This window comes from Sesamum indicum, linkage group LG12 (assembly GCF_026168435.1).
Source record: "Sesamum indicum cultivar Baizhima isolate 11 linkage group LG12, ASM2616843v1, whole genome shotgun sequence".
In the NCBI taxonomy this organism is placed as follows: Eukaryota; Viridiplantae; Streptophyta; class Magnoliopsida; order Lamiales; family Pedaliaceae; genus Sesamum; species Sesamum indicum.
Genome location: NC_142668.1, coordinates 10,123,449 through 10,144,335, shown reverse-complemented (window position 1 = coordinate 10,144,335; position 20,887 = coordinate 10,123,449). Strand labels below are relative to the sequence as shown.

General features: G+C 32.4%; 3 protein-coding genes across 5 annotated transcripts; 1 reads left to right on the top strand and 2 right to left on the bottom strand.

Annotated features, from left to right (window-relative positions):
* Positions 1-680: 680 nt before the first annotated feature.
* On the bottom strand, positions 681-3,405 carry RPL16A (ribosomal protein large subunit 16A). The gene is made up of 5 exons (XM_011084682.3): positions 3,276-3,405; positions 3,076-3,183; positions 2,918-2,960; positions 1,953-2,148; positions 681-1,130 (listed from the first exon to the last, which is right to left on the bottom strand). The coding sequence occupies exons 1-5, from the start codon at positions 3,276-3,278 to the stop codon at positions 929-931; spliced, it is 552 nt and encodes a 183-aa protein (XP_011082984.1). The 5' UTR covers positions 3,279-3,405; the 3' UTR covers positions 681-928.
* Positions 3,406-6,060: 2,655 nt separating this feature from the next.
* On the bottom strand, positions 6,061-7,408 carry LOC105165616 (uncharacterized). Of its 2 annotated transcripts, none has more exons than XM_011084683.3 (2): positions 6,841-7,408; positions 6,061-6,491 (listed from the first exon to the last, which is right to left on the bottom strand). In XM_011084683.3, the coding sequence occupies exons 1-2, from the start codon at positions 7,206-7,208 to the stop codon at positions 6,266-6,268; spliced, it is 594 nt and encodes a 197-aa protein (XP_011082985.1). In that variant the 5' UTR covers positions 7,209-7,408; the 3' UTR covers positions 6,061-6,265. The 2 variants fall into 2 exon arrangements, with proteins under 2 accessions (XP_011082985.1, XP_088732730.1); XM_088876604.1 differs by having other exon boundaries at positions 6,061-6,488; positions 6,841-7,402.
* Positions 7,409-13,503: 6,095 nt separating this feature from the next.
* On the top strand, positions 13,504-19,970 carry ASP1 (aspartate aminotransferase 1). Of its 2 annotated transcripts, XM_011084684.3 has the most exons (11): positions 13,505-13,809; positions 14,084-14,169; positions 16,421-16,627; positions 16,789-16,894; positions 16,989-17,093; positions 17,226-17,398; positions 18,208-18,367; positions 19,013-19,108; positions 19,199-19,293; positions 19,398-19,470; positions 19,547-19,970. In XM_011084684.3, the coding sequence occupies exons 1-10, from the start codon at positions 13,627-13,629 to the stop codon at positions 19,468-19,470; spliced, it is 1,284 nt and encodes a 427-aa protein (XP_011082986.1). In that variant the 5' UTR covers positions 13,505-13,626; the 3' UTR covers positions 19,547-19,970. The 2 variants fall into 2 exon arrangements, with proteins under 2 accessions (XP_088732605.1, XP_011082986.1); XM_088876479.1 differs by lacking the exons at positions 19,013-19,108; positions 19,199-19,293; positions 19,398-19,470; positions 19,547-19,970 and adding an exon at positions 18,471-18,964 and having other exon boundaries at positions 13,504-13,809.
* Positions 19,971-20,887: the final 917 nt, after the last annotated feature.

Here is a 20,887-nt window from a genome sequence, read left to right as displayed (position 1 = left end):
TTCAGACATGGATATTAGGTCGGCTTGTTTGTGTTTTTATTTTAAGGAAAAAATACGGATTTTTTATTTTACATAAATTTTTAATAAGATACTCACTAAAAGTTTGAGAAGAGCACGAAAAATGTTTCCAGTCATTCGTTGGTGTCAAACATGGATATTAGGTCGGCTTGTTTGTGTTTTTATTTTCAGTAAAAAATATGTACTTTTAATTTTGTATAAATTTGCAATGAGATAAGAATATATTTAAGTTAATTACTGAAATTATAATTTATGTTGAAATGAATGTCAAATCAATATATTTTTAATAATAATACATATAGATAAATATATTTCTATTTTGATTACCATTTCAAAAACTAAACACTAAAAACTAAAAACGAAAACGAATTCTGAGAGTTCCAACAGTCAGAAAATCAAACTCACTTATATCGACCTGGATAAGATCTAAACTGATGTAATTCTCCACATATGTTGCCAGAAAAACCTGTCTACCACTTTCACAAAACAAAGGAAAAATCTTACACAAGGATGGTTACAGGGATTATCAAGGATTTGCAACTTCAGACATGTAAACAATATAGAACCCTCTTTCCAGGCATCTTTAGCCCATGATAGATATCATGATTCAAACGCTATAATGAAATGAAATATTCTTTCTGGGGATTGAGAATCACCCACAATTGCCATCCAAATGTGATAATATATTAAAGACGAAATCAAATGTATAGTCAAATTGATCTAATGGAATGAGGACAATGTCATATGATGAACTTGTTCAGAGAGACAGATTTCTTTGAGGTCAGAAACTAACAAAATCTTGGTTGGAAAGAAAACATACAGCTAGTGTAAGCATTATGCAGTAAAATTCCAACTATAAGTAAAAGCTGCTCTGATTTTGAAGCCATTCTTGAGAAGGTCCAAGTACAAACTAAGATGCTCCAATGTTGGAGGCCTTGTTGAGGATAACACCTTCGTATTTTACTTGGAACCACTTCATCGCATCATCCTTTGTAACCCTGTGTTGGATCCCAACACGAGACTTGCACCTACGGCGGCGGCCGACCCGGTAGCCAGGTCGTTCCAAGACAACATAGAAGTCCATACCATAAATACCAGTTGACGGGTCATACCTGGTAGGATAGAAACATAAGAAAAATATATACATAATATTAGTGCAAGTGTGATAACCTTGTTCAGTGGTGATTCTCAGTATTGTTTAACGTGATCATCCTAGTGATAATGGGTTTTTCTGGAGCAAACAGTCATTAAAAAGATGTATTTATCTGTAAATTACATTTGCAACATATAGACGACTTAGCATAACAAAAATGCTGTATAACCAAAAAGGATGCTAAAACATTACACATAAGCAGTCCAATTAGACAAAACCATGTACAATTTCTCCAACCAAACTGTAGTATGCAATTCAGAAGGGTTCTTTTTCACTTTTCTTTTGACACCCTAGGAATTTGTTTTTCACTTTCCTTCAAGGGTTTCACTTTCCTTGGTATTTAACAGCATAATCTACAGTTCAGATATTCGCACAGCTTAATCCAAACAATGAAGCCTAGCCCATCCCATCATAGGTGTGGATTCCTCTAGGCCCCACATAGTGTAAACCAACCCAGCTAAGGCCATGACCCATCTCAATTGAGCCTGGATTCAGCCAAGGACCAACTGCGCTGCGCTGTAATTCATTTACTTGTGAAGCCCAACTATTGAAGCACTTCAACTGCTGGAAAAGCCAAGTCGAGCAAGCCTTGAGCGAGGCTGCTCCTTTAATTTTATTTTGATCATGACACCAGCATATGAGCATCTTAAACAAAATGAAGTGCAATTCGTCCATATTGACATGACAACCAGGCTCTAATAGAAATTAAGCACTTTTAATTGGCATTTTAGCAATATTTAAACATATGAGACGTATCACTAAACAAGAGAGATTTGCTTACTTAATTCCAAGATCAATATGCTCCTGAATACCAAAGCCAAAACAACCAGTTTCGCTGAAGTTCCTTCTCAGTAGTTCATACTCCTTGACCTTCAGGCCACTCTCAAGGAGCTGCATTGCCTTCTCACCCCTGACTGTGACATAGCACGCAATTTTTTCATTACGCCTAATCCCAAAGGAACGCACAGTGTACCTTGCTGTCAACCAAAAGAATTTAACAGTCAGTGATGAGCAATCTATTGTCCAGTCCTACTATTCTGTATTTTTTTCTTTTACGTGATTAACTTCAAATACAAAGTGATACATAAAATAACCACAACTACAAGACTTTCTGTAGCTAAACAACTCTTCTTCAATTGTTTTAATACAATTACAAATTGTTTCAAGGATGTTTAATATTATAAAAGAACATGAATATCATAGATCCCATGCACTATGAGTTTCCACATAGATATAGAGATGCCAGCAAATGAGGAATTCTTACATTAGATGAAGACCATAAAGCAACAACATAGCACATTCTCATTCCAAATGTCCACTTAAATGATAAAACAGTTTTAGAGAAAAGTTAGATCCACTGGTTATCCATGTTCCAATCATTTCATTTTGCCACATCAACAAAACAACCCACAGATAGCAAATACTCGTCTACGCCCACATCACATTTCTAGTACCCTTTGACATTATGATAAAATCTTATCGTCGTAACAAATTATACTTCCAAGTCAGTCAAAATGTAGATACTGTAATTTATATTGTTTTCACATCGTGTTGAGTTTCAACATAATTTAAGACCAATACTAGCACCACAAAATGTACAACACAAGAACAAAGGAATCCGATACCATATAAATAAAAACAAAATCAACTGCACATAAACACATGTGTTACCCGGTTTCCTAACCTCACTAATAACTTAATTACATTCTAATAAACTAAAATTAGCTCAAGAATAAAAAGTATCACCCTTCGAGAAAACAGGGGTTTGGCCACTGAGCTGCTCCAAGACCTATCAAGTGTTTAAGAAAAGCGAAAACATTAATTACCACTAATGTACTCAGAAGAACATGAAAAGATTGAAAGTGTGCAAGCACATGTAAAACACGGTGGGGGCAGTATAGTACCTTAGCTGCTCTGGTGAGACGATCTCCACTCTCTCCAACGGAGATGTTGAGTACAAGCTTTTGAACCTTGATTTCCCTCATTGGGTTCGACAGTTTCTTCTCTGATGCCTGCTTTCACGGATTTTCACAAACAATTGAAAGAAATCAGTCATGGATACATAGATACACATATGCATGAGGGGTGGAGGTGGAATGTTTACCATGGTGGTGGGGAGGCGGGAGGCGACGCCGCGCGGCTGCTGGAGGAGAGAAGGGTTTTGGAATATATGAGAAGGTAAAAGAAACCCTACCTAAATATGATATGGAGGTAGTGGGGAGTGCTGTGCAAATTTCACTAGTTCAGGGGTTTGTTTGCATATTATTATTATTATTATTATTTTGTCTATAAATTACTCTGAATTGAAATTTTGGAAAAATTACTAGAATCCCATTAAAATTAATTTTTATATTTAAAAATCCATCAAAATATATTTTGGCCCAAAAAATTCATTCCATCAATTTTTATTTCAAACAATACACTATTAATTTTTACGGTTTTTGTAAACAAAATTACCAATTGGTCTTTTTATATTATGAGTTCATTTATATGACGATATATTCAATTTTGATAGTTTCTATGTGAATGGGATCCAGTGTCACCATTATGGTTATAGAATTTTTAAAGAAAACTGCTAAAATCAAGAGAGCATTAACCTATAAAATAGGGGTTAGCACTCTTATATTTAAGTCAATAAATTAATTTACGGACAATGAGAAAAGGAATACTTGAAAATAATGTAAGTCATAGTGTAATAATTAAATTAGAGCGATAAAATATTGAAATATAAGATGAAGTATGTTTGAGAAGTGCAAAAAATGAATAAGGAGCTCGTAGTCTTGCTATTGACCGAAAGTAAAAAGCGTATGGATGTGAATAAATGAAGTTATCTTTTGTGATTGCATTATGACTTCTATTTATAGGCCGTTTGGGAGTAGAATTCAAATATTTGTTACTGAAGTCAAACAAAGTTTAAAAGTTGCGTGTATTAGCTGAAATAGGGTTTGGACTTATCTAGAAGGAGATATCGTCGTTTCAATGAATCGTGTCTAGTCAATTAGAAATTTAGGGAGTTTGTTTTGCCTGCTGTTGATAGATAGGGCATCGAGGATCTAAGAACAGTTTGTTGAATTTTTCAACATGATGTGTTCTGAGATGTTGGAAATATGTATAATGTTGAATTCTGTTGTTTGCTTAGTTATCTTGTTGTATTTGACTCGTTTTTATCCTTGCCACGCCAGTATAATTGTAGAAATTATGAGTTTGTAATTTTGCTCATGGGTCAGCGTGGTTAGGGTAGATAGACTTATCTGTGTGGGCCGATTTTCTTTGTTTTGAGCTTTAGGAAAAATGATTAATGGCGTATCATTAATTTAATTCGATTATATTTATTTATTAACTTTTTCAAAATTTAATTTTTTAACTGTAATATCTTTAGTCTTTTATTTAGTTTATTTCATTAAAAACATAAAATTACTTCTGCTAATATAATTTTTTTTTGTTAAGTTAAAAGCCATTACTTAAACAAAATTAAATCAATGTTAAAAATAAAAATCCTGAGAAAAATAATTTTTAAAATATTCTGACAATAAATTATATTAATGGAGATAATATAATTTCTTAATTGAATAAACTAAACAAAAAGTATGAAAAACCAAAATTCATAAGTTAAATTTTGTAAAAACTTTTATATAAATAATTAGAAAATTTACAGAAAACTAATTCTAAAATTACACATCAATAAATAAATAACTCATAATGTAAGAAGATCAAAGGTAACTTTGTCCAAAAGACGAGTAAAAAGTCTGATTGGAATGAAAAGTTGATCCACTGATTTTTATTTTTATTTTTTGGATTAAAATGTATGTATTAAGATCGAAATTTTGAAATAAATTATCATTTAAAAATTCAAAAAATTTGACTAATAATAGAATTTTTAATTAAAAATTTATAATAAAATTGAACTTTTCATATTTTTCAACCAATAAATATGTAAATCCATACCAAATTTGGGTCTTATGCATTTTTATGGATCAATCCAAGATCAATATAAATTTTTTTATTTTATTTTATATTAACTAAATTGGGCCAAAATTAGTTTTTAATATGACCTGTCAAGAGACTGATGCATATCAAAATTCATAATTTTTAAAATCAATAGCAAAACTAAGCTATCTAAGTAGTGCCATGCCTATAAAAAGGGATATTCACCATATAATATGTCATGGGCGATGGCATACGGACAACACGTCGAACAAGACACTAGTCACTACACAACACATAGCAAATCAAAAGGATTCAAATCGATCTCTCTATCACGACAAAGATCTACGTTGGAAGTTTTATATTTTCTTTGACATCAAATTTTCGAATCTTGATACCGTATTTCGAGATGATGCATAATTTGCTCAACAAAATCTAAGGATATTACGCATCCACATTCAATAATACGATTCAAACCCTTGGATCGAAATTCAAAGTGAAGAACTAGAGGATAATTTTCACTAAAAAGATTGTAACACTTTAATTATTTAAATTTATCAGATTTTATTTTGTCCATATTTTTCTTGTCTTGTAATATCTTTTTGCAAATTAAAAATTTGTGTGAACAGTATGTTTATGCCTTTTTTAGGTATAAAATTTTATTTTAAGGGGTTATTTTAACTGTATTTTAATATTTAATATAATATTATCTGAAGGTAATTATTTAGTAATGCACTTAAATAATTTGTTTTAAATATTTCGGCATGTTTTGTTTTAGAGAACGTTTTGAACAAACTTATTCAAAAGATCTAATAAATTCATAAAATATTTTCACAACTTATAAAATTTTAAATCTTATTTTATGATAAATTTTATTTAAATAAAATAAAATTATTGAATAAACAGTGAATTTTTGTAAAGGATGTAAGCGTAATTTCAAAACATATTTTCCGAGTCCATTAATCTTATATTAAATGGAGTAATGATGCAACAAGAATTGGAACAGAAAATTCCATTCTTGATCTTTATATCATTAGTTACATAATATTCCTTGACTATGTAATAGCTAGTCTAGGACAATCTTGATTGCATAGAGCCTTGAAAAAGTCTATATTCTTGCATCATGGATCAGAATATGGTGCCATGCTCACGCCCATTCATCACTGCTAATCATATGTTGATCCCCCGGAAGAACCAGAGCAGGAGGAAGGCCAGCACCAAGCACGCCAACAGCAAATTGCAGAAGGATTGCTTGCACCGCCGCGAGCTATCCCGGGAAGCGTCTAGGCTGGCCGCCACCGCTATCATCTCATTCCACTCCATCATGAATATCGACGTCTCCTCCCCATCATCCCTCACGTTTGCAGCCGTCTTCCCACATATTTCGCACTCTCTGCTACAATGACCAGAAACGTTGCTTCGTTTAGAGAGGACTAATACCTTGATTTTATTATTAGATATTTGAAATTATAAGTTTAGAATTTTTCAATTCAAATACAGCACGAAAATTATTCAAAAGAATAACTTATAAGGCAAGTTAGACGACTTTTGATTATTTCCTAGGATCAATCTTGATTGAATGACTACACCAATTTGAGACACTACAATGTTGGGATCGTATCTGGGTTCAAGTCGTATCAATGTGATTCTTTTTCTACTTTTAATTAATTTTCAACAATTACTAATAGCTCTGATATAACGATATACGTACCTATTTCATTCAAAACAGAACGAACCACACATACCTATCTCCCTTCTGGCTGAACCAGGCCTCAGCACAGCGCCGGTGCGTAAAACCTAGCTCCCCCTTGCAATCACAACCAAGTGCAACAAGCTCCAACCCCCTGAACAAACTAGCTTCTCTACCAAAATGACAAATCCTGCACACTCTTTCCGTATTGCAACCTCCACCATCTACCAATCCACCACCCTTAACATCAACCAAACGTTCACCTCCCGACGCTGTCTTTCCTTCCCTCTCCCCACCACCCCTCCCGGTCCTCGCATCACCGTCCTCTCCCCCTACCTCAGCACGCTCATCGCAAGAATCCTTACCGGTCTTGGTCCCTCCCATCTCCGTATTTCCTGAACTCCTCAGTACTTCTGCATCCATCTTCACTGCTGATGACAGAACAAGTGGTGCTCATCTACGCATCATCACATATATGTAATTCATTGAAAAAGCAAGAGATAGAGATAAAGGGATGAATTGAATCAGTTCCAATCTGCAAACTTTTGGAAGGTATAGATGTTGAAGCATTTATGAAAAATCCTTATCTTTGGCCTTAAAGTGCATCACATAGGGATATTCTGCCAGATATATGCTCCTCCTCAATAATTTTCATACTCAGTCAATCAGAAAAAAAATAGGAAAAATTTCAAACATCCCCCTTTCAATATTACAAAAAAATATATTACTCCCTTGTAGAAAAAATTAACAATTTATCTTCCTGTATTTTTAAAAATACAGCAATTTACCCCCTTGTATTTTTCAAAATGAAGCAATTTACTTCCTTAAACATAAAGGTTAATTGCTATTATGTCTTTAAAAGAGGTTATTTACTCATTTATAATATCAAGAAAATAAATTGCATTAAATCTGAAATATATATATATATATATATTGTAGAGGGAATCATAGTAAAATAATTACAAGAGTCATAAATATTAATGTCTCAAGAGTCATTAAATGAGACATTTGAATATCCGGTTGGCCACACCACATAGCCAAATTATTTAATTTTTGTAACTAAGTTAGTAATATAGTGCATTAATTAATCTTTTTTAATGTTCGAAGTTTCCCAGGAATGGATCATAATATTCATTGTCTTTGGGTAAATGTCGGGATACATTTTTAAACAGTAATTGATTTTTTAGAATATATAAATTAAATTATGTGTGTTGGAATTTTTTCAAAATGAATATCATGATGTTCCACGAACAATTTGAAGGCTGTGAATTTGAGTTTTATTATTTGTTTCGTGAGATTTATTCTATATTTTTTTTAGTTATATTAATGTATTAATTAAATTGATATATTGATTAATTTATTAAAATATCGATGTAACGTGTAATTAAAAAGAAAAAAAATATTGAACATGATGAGGTACCTTGAGGAATATAAATAATTTGCGGGGACAATGGCGTCATTCCTGGTTGGCCTTTGAATTTGTATGATAGAACCCACAAAAACAGGTCAGAATTCTTTGATTGGAAGAAAAGGTTCCAGACTTTTTATATTTGTTTCGTTTGGTCGTACGAGAAGAAATAAGAGACATGGAAGAGGTTTGACAAATTATATACGAATACCCTTTTTTGTTTTTAAATAAAGAATTATGCTTTTAGTCTGATAAATAGGGGAGAAAATATTTTTAATCATTTGCTTTTACCAGAGTTTTAATTTGATATTTCAAAATTAAAAAAATTCGACAGATTTGAACCCATATCGAGTTTTCCATCTAAAAGTAGATGGATTGTACGTGTTCGTTAGTCAACCGTTTTGGAGGAAAAATTTAACGGCAAAAGTACACTTTTAGTTTCATAAGATATGCAATAATATTTTTAATCATTTGCTTTAGAAGAGTTTTAATTTGATCCCAAAATTGAAAAAACTAAATACTTCAAGTAAAAGTGCAAAAACCAATGTCTAAATAGTGTGTTAATTGTCTAAACTGAATATATGATGTTTATGTGATGCATGCAGGAACATAAAACGCCGCAACAGTCCAAGGAACAATTAATACCTATGGGTGGAATTGGTACACTGTACTAAACGTGTCGAGGCTTTTTAATTTTGGGGCCAAACTCCCATTAAAAAATGATTAAAAATGTTGTTCCTTGTCATAGGGTAAATTATCACGATCTTTCCTAAGGTTTGACATATTACAAATACTCCCTCGTTATTTGAAAGATTATCAATACCTCCTTGATTTTAACGTTCATATAAGAATTAGCTCAATCTGTTAGGTTTCCATCTATTTTTTATGGTGAACTAACCAAAGTTCCCTTGTGAATTAAAAATTATAATTTTATTTATTTTTTAAATTTTTTTTATAGGCTAAAGTGGATAATTTTTTTTAGAATTTTTAAAATTTTTCCATCCATTCCATTCAATTTTTTATAAGTTTTTAATTTTATTTTAAAAAATAAAAAATTACAGTAAAAAGCAAAGTTGATAATTTCATACCTCCATTCAAAAATTACATAATTTTATCCAATATTAGGAGGATGTTTGAACCTCAGGAGAGGTCATTCTAATTTACCGCCAAATGCACTAAAAATTTAATTTAAACCCTTTTCTTCTTGAAAATTAAATATGAGTTAGACTATTCAAAATAAATAAATGTGCTTCCTCGAATAATATCCACATTTGTAAGCACCCAATAATTATGTACATTTCAAAAAATTCTCTTTAATTTTCCCCCCCTTGATAAAATTATCTTTAATTATAGATAATTTTAATTCTTTATTTAAAATTAATTTGCATCATCAATCCTTTTAATAAGCAATATTGTTTTTATTTTATTAACTTTTTTAACATTATAACTATATTGCTTTTGATGCGTCTAGTGTCCATCAACCACTATTTTATATATAAAATATATGAATTTGGGAACAAAAAAAATCCAATTATATAAAGACAAAATAATCTTAAAATATAAATTAATTGAATTTGATCAAATATGTCTGTATAATAATTATTTGAAATCAAGTAGATTTTTTCTTTTCTTTTTTTTTAATAATTTTTATTCCTTGTGTCTTGTTTTTATTGTCATTCTTCTTTTTTCCTTTATTCGAAAAAGATATTGCACAAAATTGAATCTCGAATATTAGAATTCAACTTTTATTTTAATTCATTGGCTTTTGTTGTGAAAGAATATATGAACGTATTATATGCCCACATATTATCATATTCAGCAAGAGTTCCCTAATTAATATGTTCCATTTATTAAAATTCTAGTTAAGATTGGGCTCGGTCGAACCTGAATCAATTATATGACAAGTACAATACACTTGCCGTGCGTTTTGTATACAGTTCAAGAGAATTGACCAATCACATAGCAAATGTGATACACTTACTCTGTGATTGATTTAGTTTGGCCAAACTTGATTCGAGTAATTTTTTTTCCTAAATATGGAATTAATTGATTAGACTAAAATAATTTAATAATATATAATAGTCAATAAGACTTAATTTAGTTGGCGAAATTAAAATTCTATAATCTTATAGTTATAAATTCGTATCTTTACCAATGTGTAGGTTATGATCTACTATCATATTAGTTATTGTTAATTATAAATATTTAATATTGATCGCTAATAATTGACATTTATAATAGACTTGTGACCAATAAAGACATAATAATTAATAATAAAGAAGTTTAATATAGATATATAATTGTTTGCTAGTCGAATATTAATATAGATATATAATTGATATTTTCTTTATCAATGACTATTTCTAGTATTAAAATTTATTATATCTTGAATAATATATTTTTTCAATATATATAATTTGAATAGAAATTTTTTTATGTTAACCATGTATAATATTTATTTTAAATAATGAAGCATTTTCTTTTTTTTTAAATATAAAAAAAATAAAGTTCTTTAATATCCTAGAGAGAGAGAGAGTGGTTGTGTGTGTAAGGATATTTTTGTCAAATTACATATTAATCTTATAGAGTTTAAAAGAATTTTTTGGAAAAAGTTGGAAATGTTAACTTTTTTTTAAAGAGCTTATAAGATCTAAAATATTTTATTTTGAAACCTTATAATCTCTTTATAAAAAATTGCCAAACACCCAAACACCCTCTAAGTCATATGTGACGATTTTTTTGTCTTTTTAATTTTTTTATTTGGTTGGATAAATTGACTGTGAAAGTGATAATTGTACGCGTAACCGCTAGAACTTGTTCTGGATTCGTGCCTAATGAGGCGAGTTCATGTCCAAAAAACTGAATACAGGACGGGTAGCAGATCCTAAGAATTAAGGCCCGATCGGGTCTAAGGCATATCCTGGGTCCTTAAGGACCTGCCTCTATAAAATAATTATATATATATATATATATATATTTACTCTTGATAGAAAAAATACTAACAAAATATTTTATACTTTTATTTATTTATTGCTAAGTACTTCTGAACAGTTGATGTATTGAAAATTTGTCCTACAATACTTGATGAGGAGTAAAGAAAATATATACATATATATAATTGTTATAAATTGTTTGGGTTATTTTATTATAAATAATTTTATTTATACTTGAAAATTTATTTTTGAACTTGAATATTTGAGTTATATAATGAATAATTTTATTGGTAATTGATATATTAATTTTTTTACATATATATATTTATAAAATAAATAAAAAAATAATAATAAATCGAATCTAAGAAATTAGACCCACCCCGATGAATTTTTATCGGAATAAAACAAATCCCGTGTCCTTCTCAAAATTGATGGGACAGGTCTTAAATCCATTCAAACTCGTCCCATTGCCACCCCTATTAACCAAGGTCCTCCAGCATATAGGAGAAAATATCCAGGAACTCCACGCGGATATTCAACTTAGAATGGTACAAGGTGAATTTTGCCAAACATTTTCAGGCCCAAAAATGTTGAAAATAGCTCAAGTTTGGACCTAAAGGCTTCAAATCGGTTTTAGGTGGATTTGAAAATGTAGACAACTTTTTTCTTCTTCTTGTTGTTGCTAATAGTGGAATACGCAGCTTTGTCTTATTGATGGGCAATTTTGGCATATTATAAGTTATCCCAAATATATAAATTTTTCTTGAATAAGTGTATAATTTAAAAGTTCATCCAACAAATAAATAAAATATCTTGATTTATAAGCCCTCGTAAGGGTAGATTGGACTTTCAATTCACCCTTATTCATATTTACATTTTTTACCAATAAAATGTGGGTTACCCATCAAGCCCGATCACTATTGGTGGATAAGCTTAATAAATTATTCTATCTATAAGGTGTAAATATTAATCTGATCGAACCCAATATTTATCTCAACTTGTGTTTTGTTCATTTGGTGATTAAATCCAGTAAAACTCTTGAGACATTTGAAACCAGAAGCCCTAACAGAAACCACGCACCATAATCATCATCATCATCGGCAAAGACGTTTTCCTTGAGTGTTGTAAGTCCATGCCGTGCAACAATTGTATTTGGGCGAGGGAAGGAGGAGGAGGGATGAGAAAATAGAAAATATTAAGACCCAAGATTCAATTATGTTGTAATTTGAATAGACTGGTCCAAAGAATCTCAAACAGCACAAAAAGAAGAAAAAAAATGCAAGGTCATGTTGTCCTCCCAAAGGACTCAATTCGGGAGAAGGCTTAAGAAGCCTAGGGGGACAGCTAAACACCCCCCAAAATATAGAGTCCAGCCTACTCAAATTTGAGAGAATCTTGATCTAAAAAGGCCTCATAGGCCCACAATGAGACTTAAGGACTTGAAGTTTCCCAACCAAACTCAAAGATCCTCCATATGGCACCCACAAGGTACATAAGTGGCGGCCAAGCAGGACCTTTGGAGGCCTCCTTCACATAATCGGATGAGGACAATCAACCTCTTCAAGGACACGTGGCGCTCTCAGAGAGAAATATTATAAACCCTAAAAAGATTGGACTCCAACTGGGAAATGTCTCCTCAACCACTTTCCTAAGAATATGAGAATGCAACATTCTTTTCCCCACAAATACACAACTGACACCAACAGTCCATGAATTTGGGGGATCCTCTAGCTACCTCTTAAATCAGAGGGGGATCAACCAACTGCTGAGGACTGCACCAAATCTGAGGGATATTCGCATGCTCCCCCAAATTCGTGACCTTCTCCAATAACCTTGTGGTTTAAATATAGAGCTCCCAAGCGGGAGAAAGACATTCACATATTCACACGATCAGAGGACACACCACAAACACAAACACAAACTTAATAAATTAAATTTGATCAAAATTTTTTGTTTGATAAGTTTTTAAACTCTACTCGAACTTGATTCTATTAGTATAAAAATAAAAAAAATATACTTAAAAATATTAAATTATTCAATTCAATTTATATTTAATTTGATTAAAGCTCATTTAAATTCTAATAATAGTTTTTCAAATTTAATATTATACAAATAAATTTAAATAATAATGTATTGGATTTAACCCAAGACATTTGCAGTCGAATGTTGGACCTAGAGGATAATGGGCCAGGTGTTGTTGAAGCCCACCAAACGAGACTTTGACAAACTCCATATGAGCCTCGAGAACAACAAAAACCAGTCAACCAGGTCACATCCATCAGTTAGTAAATTCACAGCGATTACACATCTCAAGGCAAATCCTAATTTCTTTATTATTATAATTATTCGAAAAACTCATTAATTATATATAGCCGCTCTCTCTCTATATATATATATAGAGAGAGAGAGAGAGAAGATCGCACATCTCAGACACCAAGCTCTCTCATACGAGCACCAGCGCCGTTTCCTTCTCGACTCTGTCCTCCATACACCTATCCAAATGGCGCAGCTGCTTCGGAGTGGATGTTCGGGTCGCGTTCTCTGCTCCGGCGCCGTTGGTGCAGCGCGATCAATGTCTACGGCGTGGTGGCGCCACGTGGAGCCTGCTGCCAAGGACCCGATCCTCGGTGTTACCGAAGCTTTCCTCGCTGATCCTAGTCCGAACAAAGTCAACGTCGGAGTCGTAAGTACTTCTTCTCCGGTGATGTGGAAATGTATTGAAAAGGATTTTATTTTTATTTTCTCGGAAAAAATCGGGAAGCGCGGGGATGTTGTTGTTCGTTCTACTGGAGTTCGTTGAAGTCTCGTATTCTTCTCTTTTTCCGGAGATCAAATGTGAAAATTCTAGGAAGATTTATTTCGTTGTCGCTTTAAATGCTGATAAATTTGTAAGTATTGTCTTCTTTCTTTTTTTGTTAAAACATCTTATGCTTATGTAACTATTTTTGTCGAGAAAGGGAGCATATCGTGATGACAATGGAAAGCCGGTGGTGCTGGAGTGCGTCAGAGAAGCGGAGCGGAGGATCGCTGGAAATTTGAACATGTGAGTAATACCTGCGATTTCAACTTAATAATTCTGTTCAATTTGGCTGTTTTGCTGAATTATAAATAATTGAGCCATTTTTTTGGTCAAGAACTAATTTGAATAGTACTATTCAAGGTCACAACAAATAATAAAACATGTGAATTTGGAACGGCGAAATTATAAAGAATAAATAATAAAAGAATTTGAATTATTTGACTTCATATGGTAGCAATTAAAAAAATTATTCGATATGGCCAAAAGGGGAAGAACAATTTTCTTTCGGTTAATTATATCTTTTAATTTTAATCTTGTGCGGTACCACGTTGGTAAAAATGTTATCTGTGAGCATCTTATTTTGTTTTATTTATTTTATTTATTTTATTTGTTTGGTAACTGAAAAGCATATCTATCATGTTGAGGGGTTGTATTTATTAGGTAGTTGGCTACTGGGGCAGGGCAAAAAGACAGTCATCGAAATACCCATTTATGCACATTTCGATGCCTTTCTGTTAAAGTTGCGGCCATCTGGTGGTCCCATCAAACTTTAGATACATGCTTATCTCCACCTCCTATTTTGATTCCGCCTATCGAGCAGCTTGGTGGAAATGGAATGCGACTGTTTTTCTGAAAGTTGGCTGTGTTTGTTAATTTTCTGTAATGCTTTATATTATACTTGAATAAAGCGAAAAAAGGAAGTTTCCAAAGTCACATATGTTTTCTTAGAGATAATTATAGCAAATCAAAGCATTTTTATGCTACCGATGCTTCGGTATGGAGTTGTGTTTGAGGAAAGGGGAGGGCGAGTGAAGTTTGTGTTACATATGAGAAGTACTGTTCATTTGCTTTTAGATTGCTTGATCCAAAAGTAAATTCTCAAATACTTGGTACAAAAAAAATGAAGTTGGTGTCAAAGTTTATTTTTGTAATTTTATTAGTTAGCTATTTCTCTTTATTATGTGCTGGAAAATGAATAAGTTACCGCTAAAATAATTCAAATTGCTCCTAATGAATTTTGTAGTTAAACCTGTAAAATTTTCCAGTAAAGTAAATAAAAATTAAAATGAAGAAAGTTGTGTATATGAATAGATATAATTATACTTCCCTCCCTTGAGGTTTTATGTAATTACACATAGACCTCCTTTAGTTTGAAAAATTACATCGAGTATCCATTTTGCTTCCATCTAATAAATAAGTTCCTTTGTTAGTTAAATTCACGAATTTATTGATTTTAATAAAAAAAATAAAAAAAAATCTATATTTACCTATGATTGATTTATTATTGGTTTATTGCAGATTATATATATTTTTTTATGACCAAATTACATTCATTCGTCTTCATGTGTTAATGCATGTGAGGAATATCTCCACCGTTTAGTCGAAAAAAATTGTTTGACCTACAATAAGTTTGTAATAAGTAAATTAAGGATAAATATCAATTTTCCTTCACTTTTTTTGTTAATATCAACATATTCAATGAATTTTGACTAATGAAGGGACTTATTTGTTAGGCGGAAGCAAGTCTAAGGGGTGCTAAATGTAACTTCCGAACCACATGAGTCATACAGTAAATAAAAGTTCTTCTAGCTAAAAAGCAATAAAAAAATTAAAATAACTTTTAGCGTGATAAAGGAGATATATTACCTGGAATAAGAATAGACTAATTGGAGGGAAATTGTTTGTCGATAATATGGTAAATATAAGGACTATGTTGGTTTTGAGCCATATTACTTTCATGTCCAATTTTGTATGGAAAAATTTGGATCCTGAAAAGGTTTCGTTTAAATTCTGTTTTTCTTTCTTTTAATTTATTCTTCCGATCATATACATTTCTTTATACTTTCAATTTGGCTTCCAATTTTCATTACAATTACATTTGACTCTAACTAAAAAAGCTCTTGGAAATTTTGGCGTGACACCTGGTTAAGCATCATTTTACCAAATTAACAATTAAGATTAAAAGTTGTTTTGGTGTTGCAATCAAGCATTAACAATAGGTAGAAGAGTAACACTGAAATTTGTGTTAATTTAAGCACATATCTTTATAAATGTTTCTGGATGCTCTCCATATCCAACATGTACTAGCAGACAGATTGGTTTCCAGTTTTAATCTTTAGAAAATATATTGTTTTTTAATATTTTCAAGTTGGCAAAAGATGATACTCGTGGTGCCTAGATAAGACATGAAGAGTTATACTTATGGTCTGTTGTAGGCTTATGCAGTTATGAACTTAAATATCTGGGTCTCAGCTGAATGAATTCCTTGATTCAGGGAATATCTTCCCATGGGGGGAAGTGTAAACATGGTTGAGGAGACTTTGAAGCTGGCTTATGGAGAGAATTCTGACTTGCTTAAAGATAAGCGAATCGCTGCGGTGCAGGCTCTCTCTGGGACTGGTGCATGCAGGCTCTTTGCTGACTTCCAAAAGCGTTTTTCCCCTGATTCACAAATCTATATTCCTGTTCCCACCTGGGCCAAGTTAGTATTTCTTTCTCATTCCCTATTTCCTTCTTATTCATTATATAAGCTTGTCATAGTCCTGTAGAACTTCCCTTTTGCTCTGCATTCATGACTTTAGAGTTGCTTTAGATTCTTCTCCATCTGTAATCTGTTCATGGTTTATTGTCTGATTTTTGCAGTCATCACAACATCTGGAGAGATGCTCATGTTCCTCAGAGGACATTCCATTACTATCATCCACAATCTAGGGGATTGGACTTTGCTTCAATGATGGATGACATAAAGGTGTATGAGTGACTTCCATAAACTGAAAAGATCGTTTACATCATTTATTTTTGGGGGAACAGATGTTTACTGTAAATATGTTTGATTGGCACAGAATGCACCAAATGGGTCATTCTTTCTGCTTCATGCTTGTGCTCATAACCCAACTGGAGTGGATCCTTCAGAAGAACAGTGGAGGGAGATCTCACACCAATTCAAGGTTGCATCTCCTTTCTTTTCCCTATCATTCATTGAGATTTTCTGTGGTTTATACTTTTTGTACTCTCTCTCATATATTATGGAATGTAGTGCAACACACATTTTATTAAAAGGATATATGTATTAACTTCAGGTTAAAGGACATTTTGCCTTCTTTGACATGGCATATCAAGGTTTTGCTAGTGGTGATCCAGAAAGGGATGCTAAGTCCATTCGGATTTTTCTTGAGGATGGCCATCTGATTGGGTGTGCCCAATCCTATGCAAAGAATATGGGACTTTATGGTCAGAGAGTTGGTTGCCTGAGGTAATTATGAAACTACCTGTTCTCTTTTGAAATAAAAGCTTTTAACAATTTCATCTCTATGTTGCATAGTACCATTTCTCCAACTGCATATTTCTATGATTTCCTTTGCATCTTAACTCTCAATTGGACTTCTTTTTGGCTACACCAAATGAAAGGCAGATACTTCATGGAAGATTAACCAATTCCAAGCCCCATAAGGGATATTTTATCAGATGTTTTAACTTGGAACTGTATGAGCTTTCTGAAACTCTGGTGTTATCCTTAAATCATAGTAGTATTATAATGAAAATTTTGAAATATTCAAAATCTTCAAATACTTCAGATGCATATACCTCAGATAATAAATGTAGTCACGAATTCTTTTAGTATGAAATTGACTCACGTTGTAATGGAGTTCTTTCCTATGGTTCTCGAGAAAGCCTCTCACACTGTGCTAGAGGTTTTCTACTGCTGCTCATTACTTAGTAATGCAATGCATAAATTTGATATTCTGATGCATACTGGATCTGAATGTCATCAGGACTTTATTTATCATAGGGTCCACATTTGACTGCAAGTGCATTCGATCACGTGAAAATTACGAAACAGAAAATTCAACTCAACTGATGCGCCTTGGAATATTTCTAAGTGATAACTGTTGTTAGTGTTACCCATGAGTGCAATAAGAGATGCATATGTGTATGTATGTGCATAAGCTATGTAAGGCATATTTGTTGCTTCTCCTCCTTCAACTCTTAGGATCTACTTCCCTAAAAGAAAACACAAACATGCTCTTGCTTTTATGCTTCCTAATCCTACATCAATTGCAGTGTGGTCTGTGAGGATGAGAAACAAGCCGTAGCAGTGAAAAGTCAGTTGCAGCAGCTTGCAAGACCCATGTACAGTAATCCACCAGTTCACGGTGCCCTCATTGTTTCCACAATTCTTGGTGATCCAGACTTGAAGAAGTTATGGCTGAAGGAAGTGAAAGTAAGACAACTGAACTTCTTCTGAAGCATTCTGTTTACTAATTCATGTGGTAATGGAACTAGATAAAATTAATATAACTCAATTTCTTGTGTTTCTTATGTAGCATTTAGTAGACTTGATTAAGTTGTGTAGAAATAGCAGCACACTTGGTCTTGCGGTTTTGCTTTGGTCAGGAAGCTCCTCCCAACTCTACTAACAAGTCTAGAACAAAAATTATTTCCAGACTGCTGCTTGGGGTTTGTCATTTCTTTTTTTTCTTTTTCTTTCCCTGAAATTAGTTAACGAAAGGAATATTGAAGTTTTAATGCATTTCTATGGTCCACAATCAATCTTTAATCACATTTGAGAAGCTCACTTCTGTGTTATACATGCTAGTTATAGGAATCAGATAGCTTAACAAGCACAACCACAAACTGCAGTTGATCACAACTAGGATCTTTATACCAATGAGTGCTTGGGAAGACCATGATACTCAAATGCAATTTATGAGGATAATGTCAGACAAAGAAAAGTTATATCTTACAGGAACATTTGTTCTTTACCGGTCTCATGTGCTACCTCAACTCATGGCTTGAAATTTTGTTCAAGATCCTCTAAATATCTATTATTTCTAGCCGTTGCATTTATAGAAAGTACTTCCTCCAGGGAATGGCTGATCGCATCATAGGAATGAGAACTGCACTACGAGAAAATCTTGAGAAGTTGGGCTCACCTCTTTCATGGGAGCACGTAACCAAGCAGGTCTTGCAATTTATCAGTTATTCGTTATCCTATCATATTTCTTCAATTCACATCCCGTTCTAAGGTGATGACACTGGGTTGTGCAAACAGATTGGCATGTTCTGCTACAGTGGGATGACGCCTGAACAAGTGGATCGCTTGACGAAGGAGTATCACATTTACATGACTCGTAATGGCCGTATCAGGTAACAATGATTTATTAAGAGTCTTTCCTGATTTATCAAGTATCCTGAACACATACCATCTTTCTTGAATTAGTCTGATTTATCAATATCTTTGTATAATATAGCATGGCTGGGGTCACTACGGGAAATGTTGGATACTTGGCAAATGCTATACACGAGGTCACCAAATCGGGCTAGGTAACTGCTGCTTGTCTCACCAAATCAGCTTAGAGAGGCCATATATATTGACTTCGAAGTCGTTACATCTATGCAGACATATCTGGTTTTGCTCATTCTTTAATCCACCTGAGAATAAAATGGGGCTTTTGTGGGGAACTTTCTCCCCATTATTCAAATTTCAAGAGAAGAAACTTACATCATATGAGGAGAGTTGTTAGAGCTTGAATAATGCAAAGATACATGAACCAAGAGATGTTGTACAACTAAAAGTAGGGGGAATTATATTCATTTTTCATGTTTCATAAATCTGTCAATCAAGTGAATTTTGCGAGTTGCATTGTATGTTTCTGGGAGACTTTATAACCTGATGGTGAAGTTCTAAGACTATGCTGCAATTTGTTCTAGAACTATAGGAAGAAGTACAAGTTGTTCCTATTTAAGTAGAAACGATTTGGTTTTATTCGACTTGACTGTTCTAGAGATTCTGAATTTGAATTTGGTAAAAAATATTGGTATTATCTGCTGTTACAATAGTTTTTATTAATATTGAATTATTGATGATATGTTCATGTGATGCATGAGAGTCTTGATGAGATTAGGCCATTAGGGAATTACTTAAAGAAGAGGAACAAGTAGTTCAAGTTTGTTGATGCTTGAGTTTGGTTAATTTTTGCTTCTATGAGAAATTTATTTCAATTTAATTTTATGTATGTTCACTCTAAATATAAAGTACTTATTATTTTAAATGTTTACTTATTATTTTATAGGATAGAGTGCGATTTACCACAGGATACGGGAAAAGAACAAAAAATTAGCAATATACTACTTTTGTTTTGAAAAACTAGACATCATGGCTCGCTGCTACGCCTATAATTTACCAATATTTTTATTTTATAAAGCTTATAATTAAAGTTATTGTCTTTAAACCACACATACAAAATTGTCTAATAATTTTTTCTAATGCATTCATAATCAATGTATATTTTACTTGAATTAAATTAAAGATTGAAACTTTGTACAAAATATATTATATTATAGTTACATGCAATAAAAATATTAATATGTTATTTTTAGTTTAATTAACAATAAAGTTAAACAAAAGGGTAAGTTTAAATTATGAGTGCAGGTAATTACATGGAATTAATTTCTAAAAGGATATAGTTGGGTAGTTAATTCAGTATTACTAGTTTGGAAGTTAAATAGATTGGATAATTACACTCTCCTCCGTGAGGTTTAGTGTAATTGGTGTAATTACACTAGACCCTTTGTGGTTGGAGAAACTACATGTAACACCCTTGAGGTTTGCTTTCATCTAACAAATAAGTCCCTCTAGTAGTTAAAATTTATCGAATCTGTCGATATTTAACAAAAAAGTCAGAAATTTTTTTTTTATATCAACCTCGATTAACGTATTACTAACTTACGGCAAGTTAAA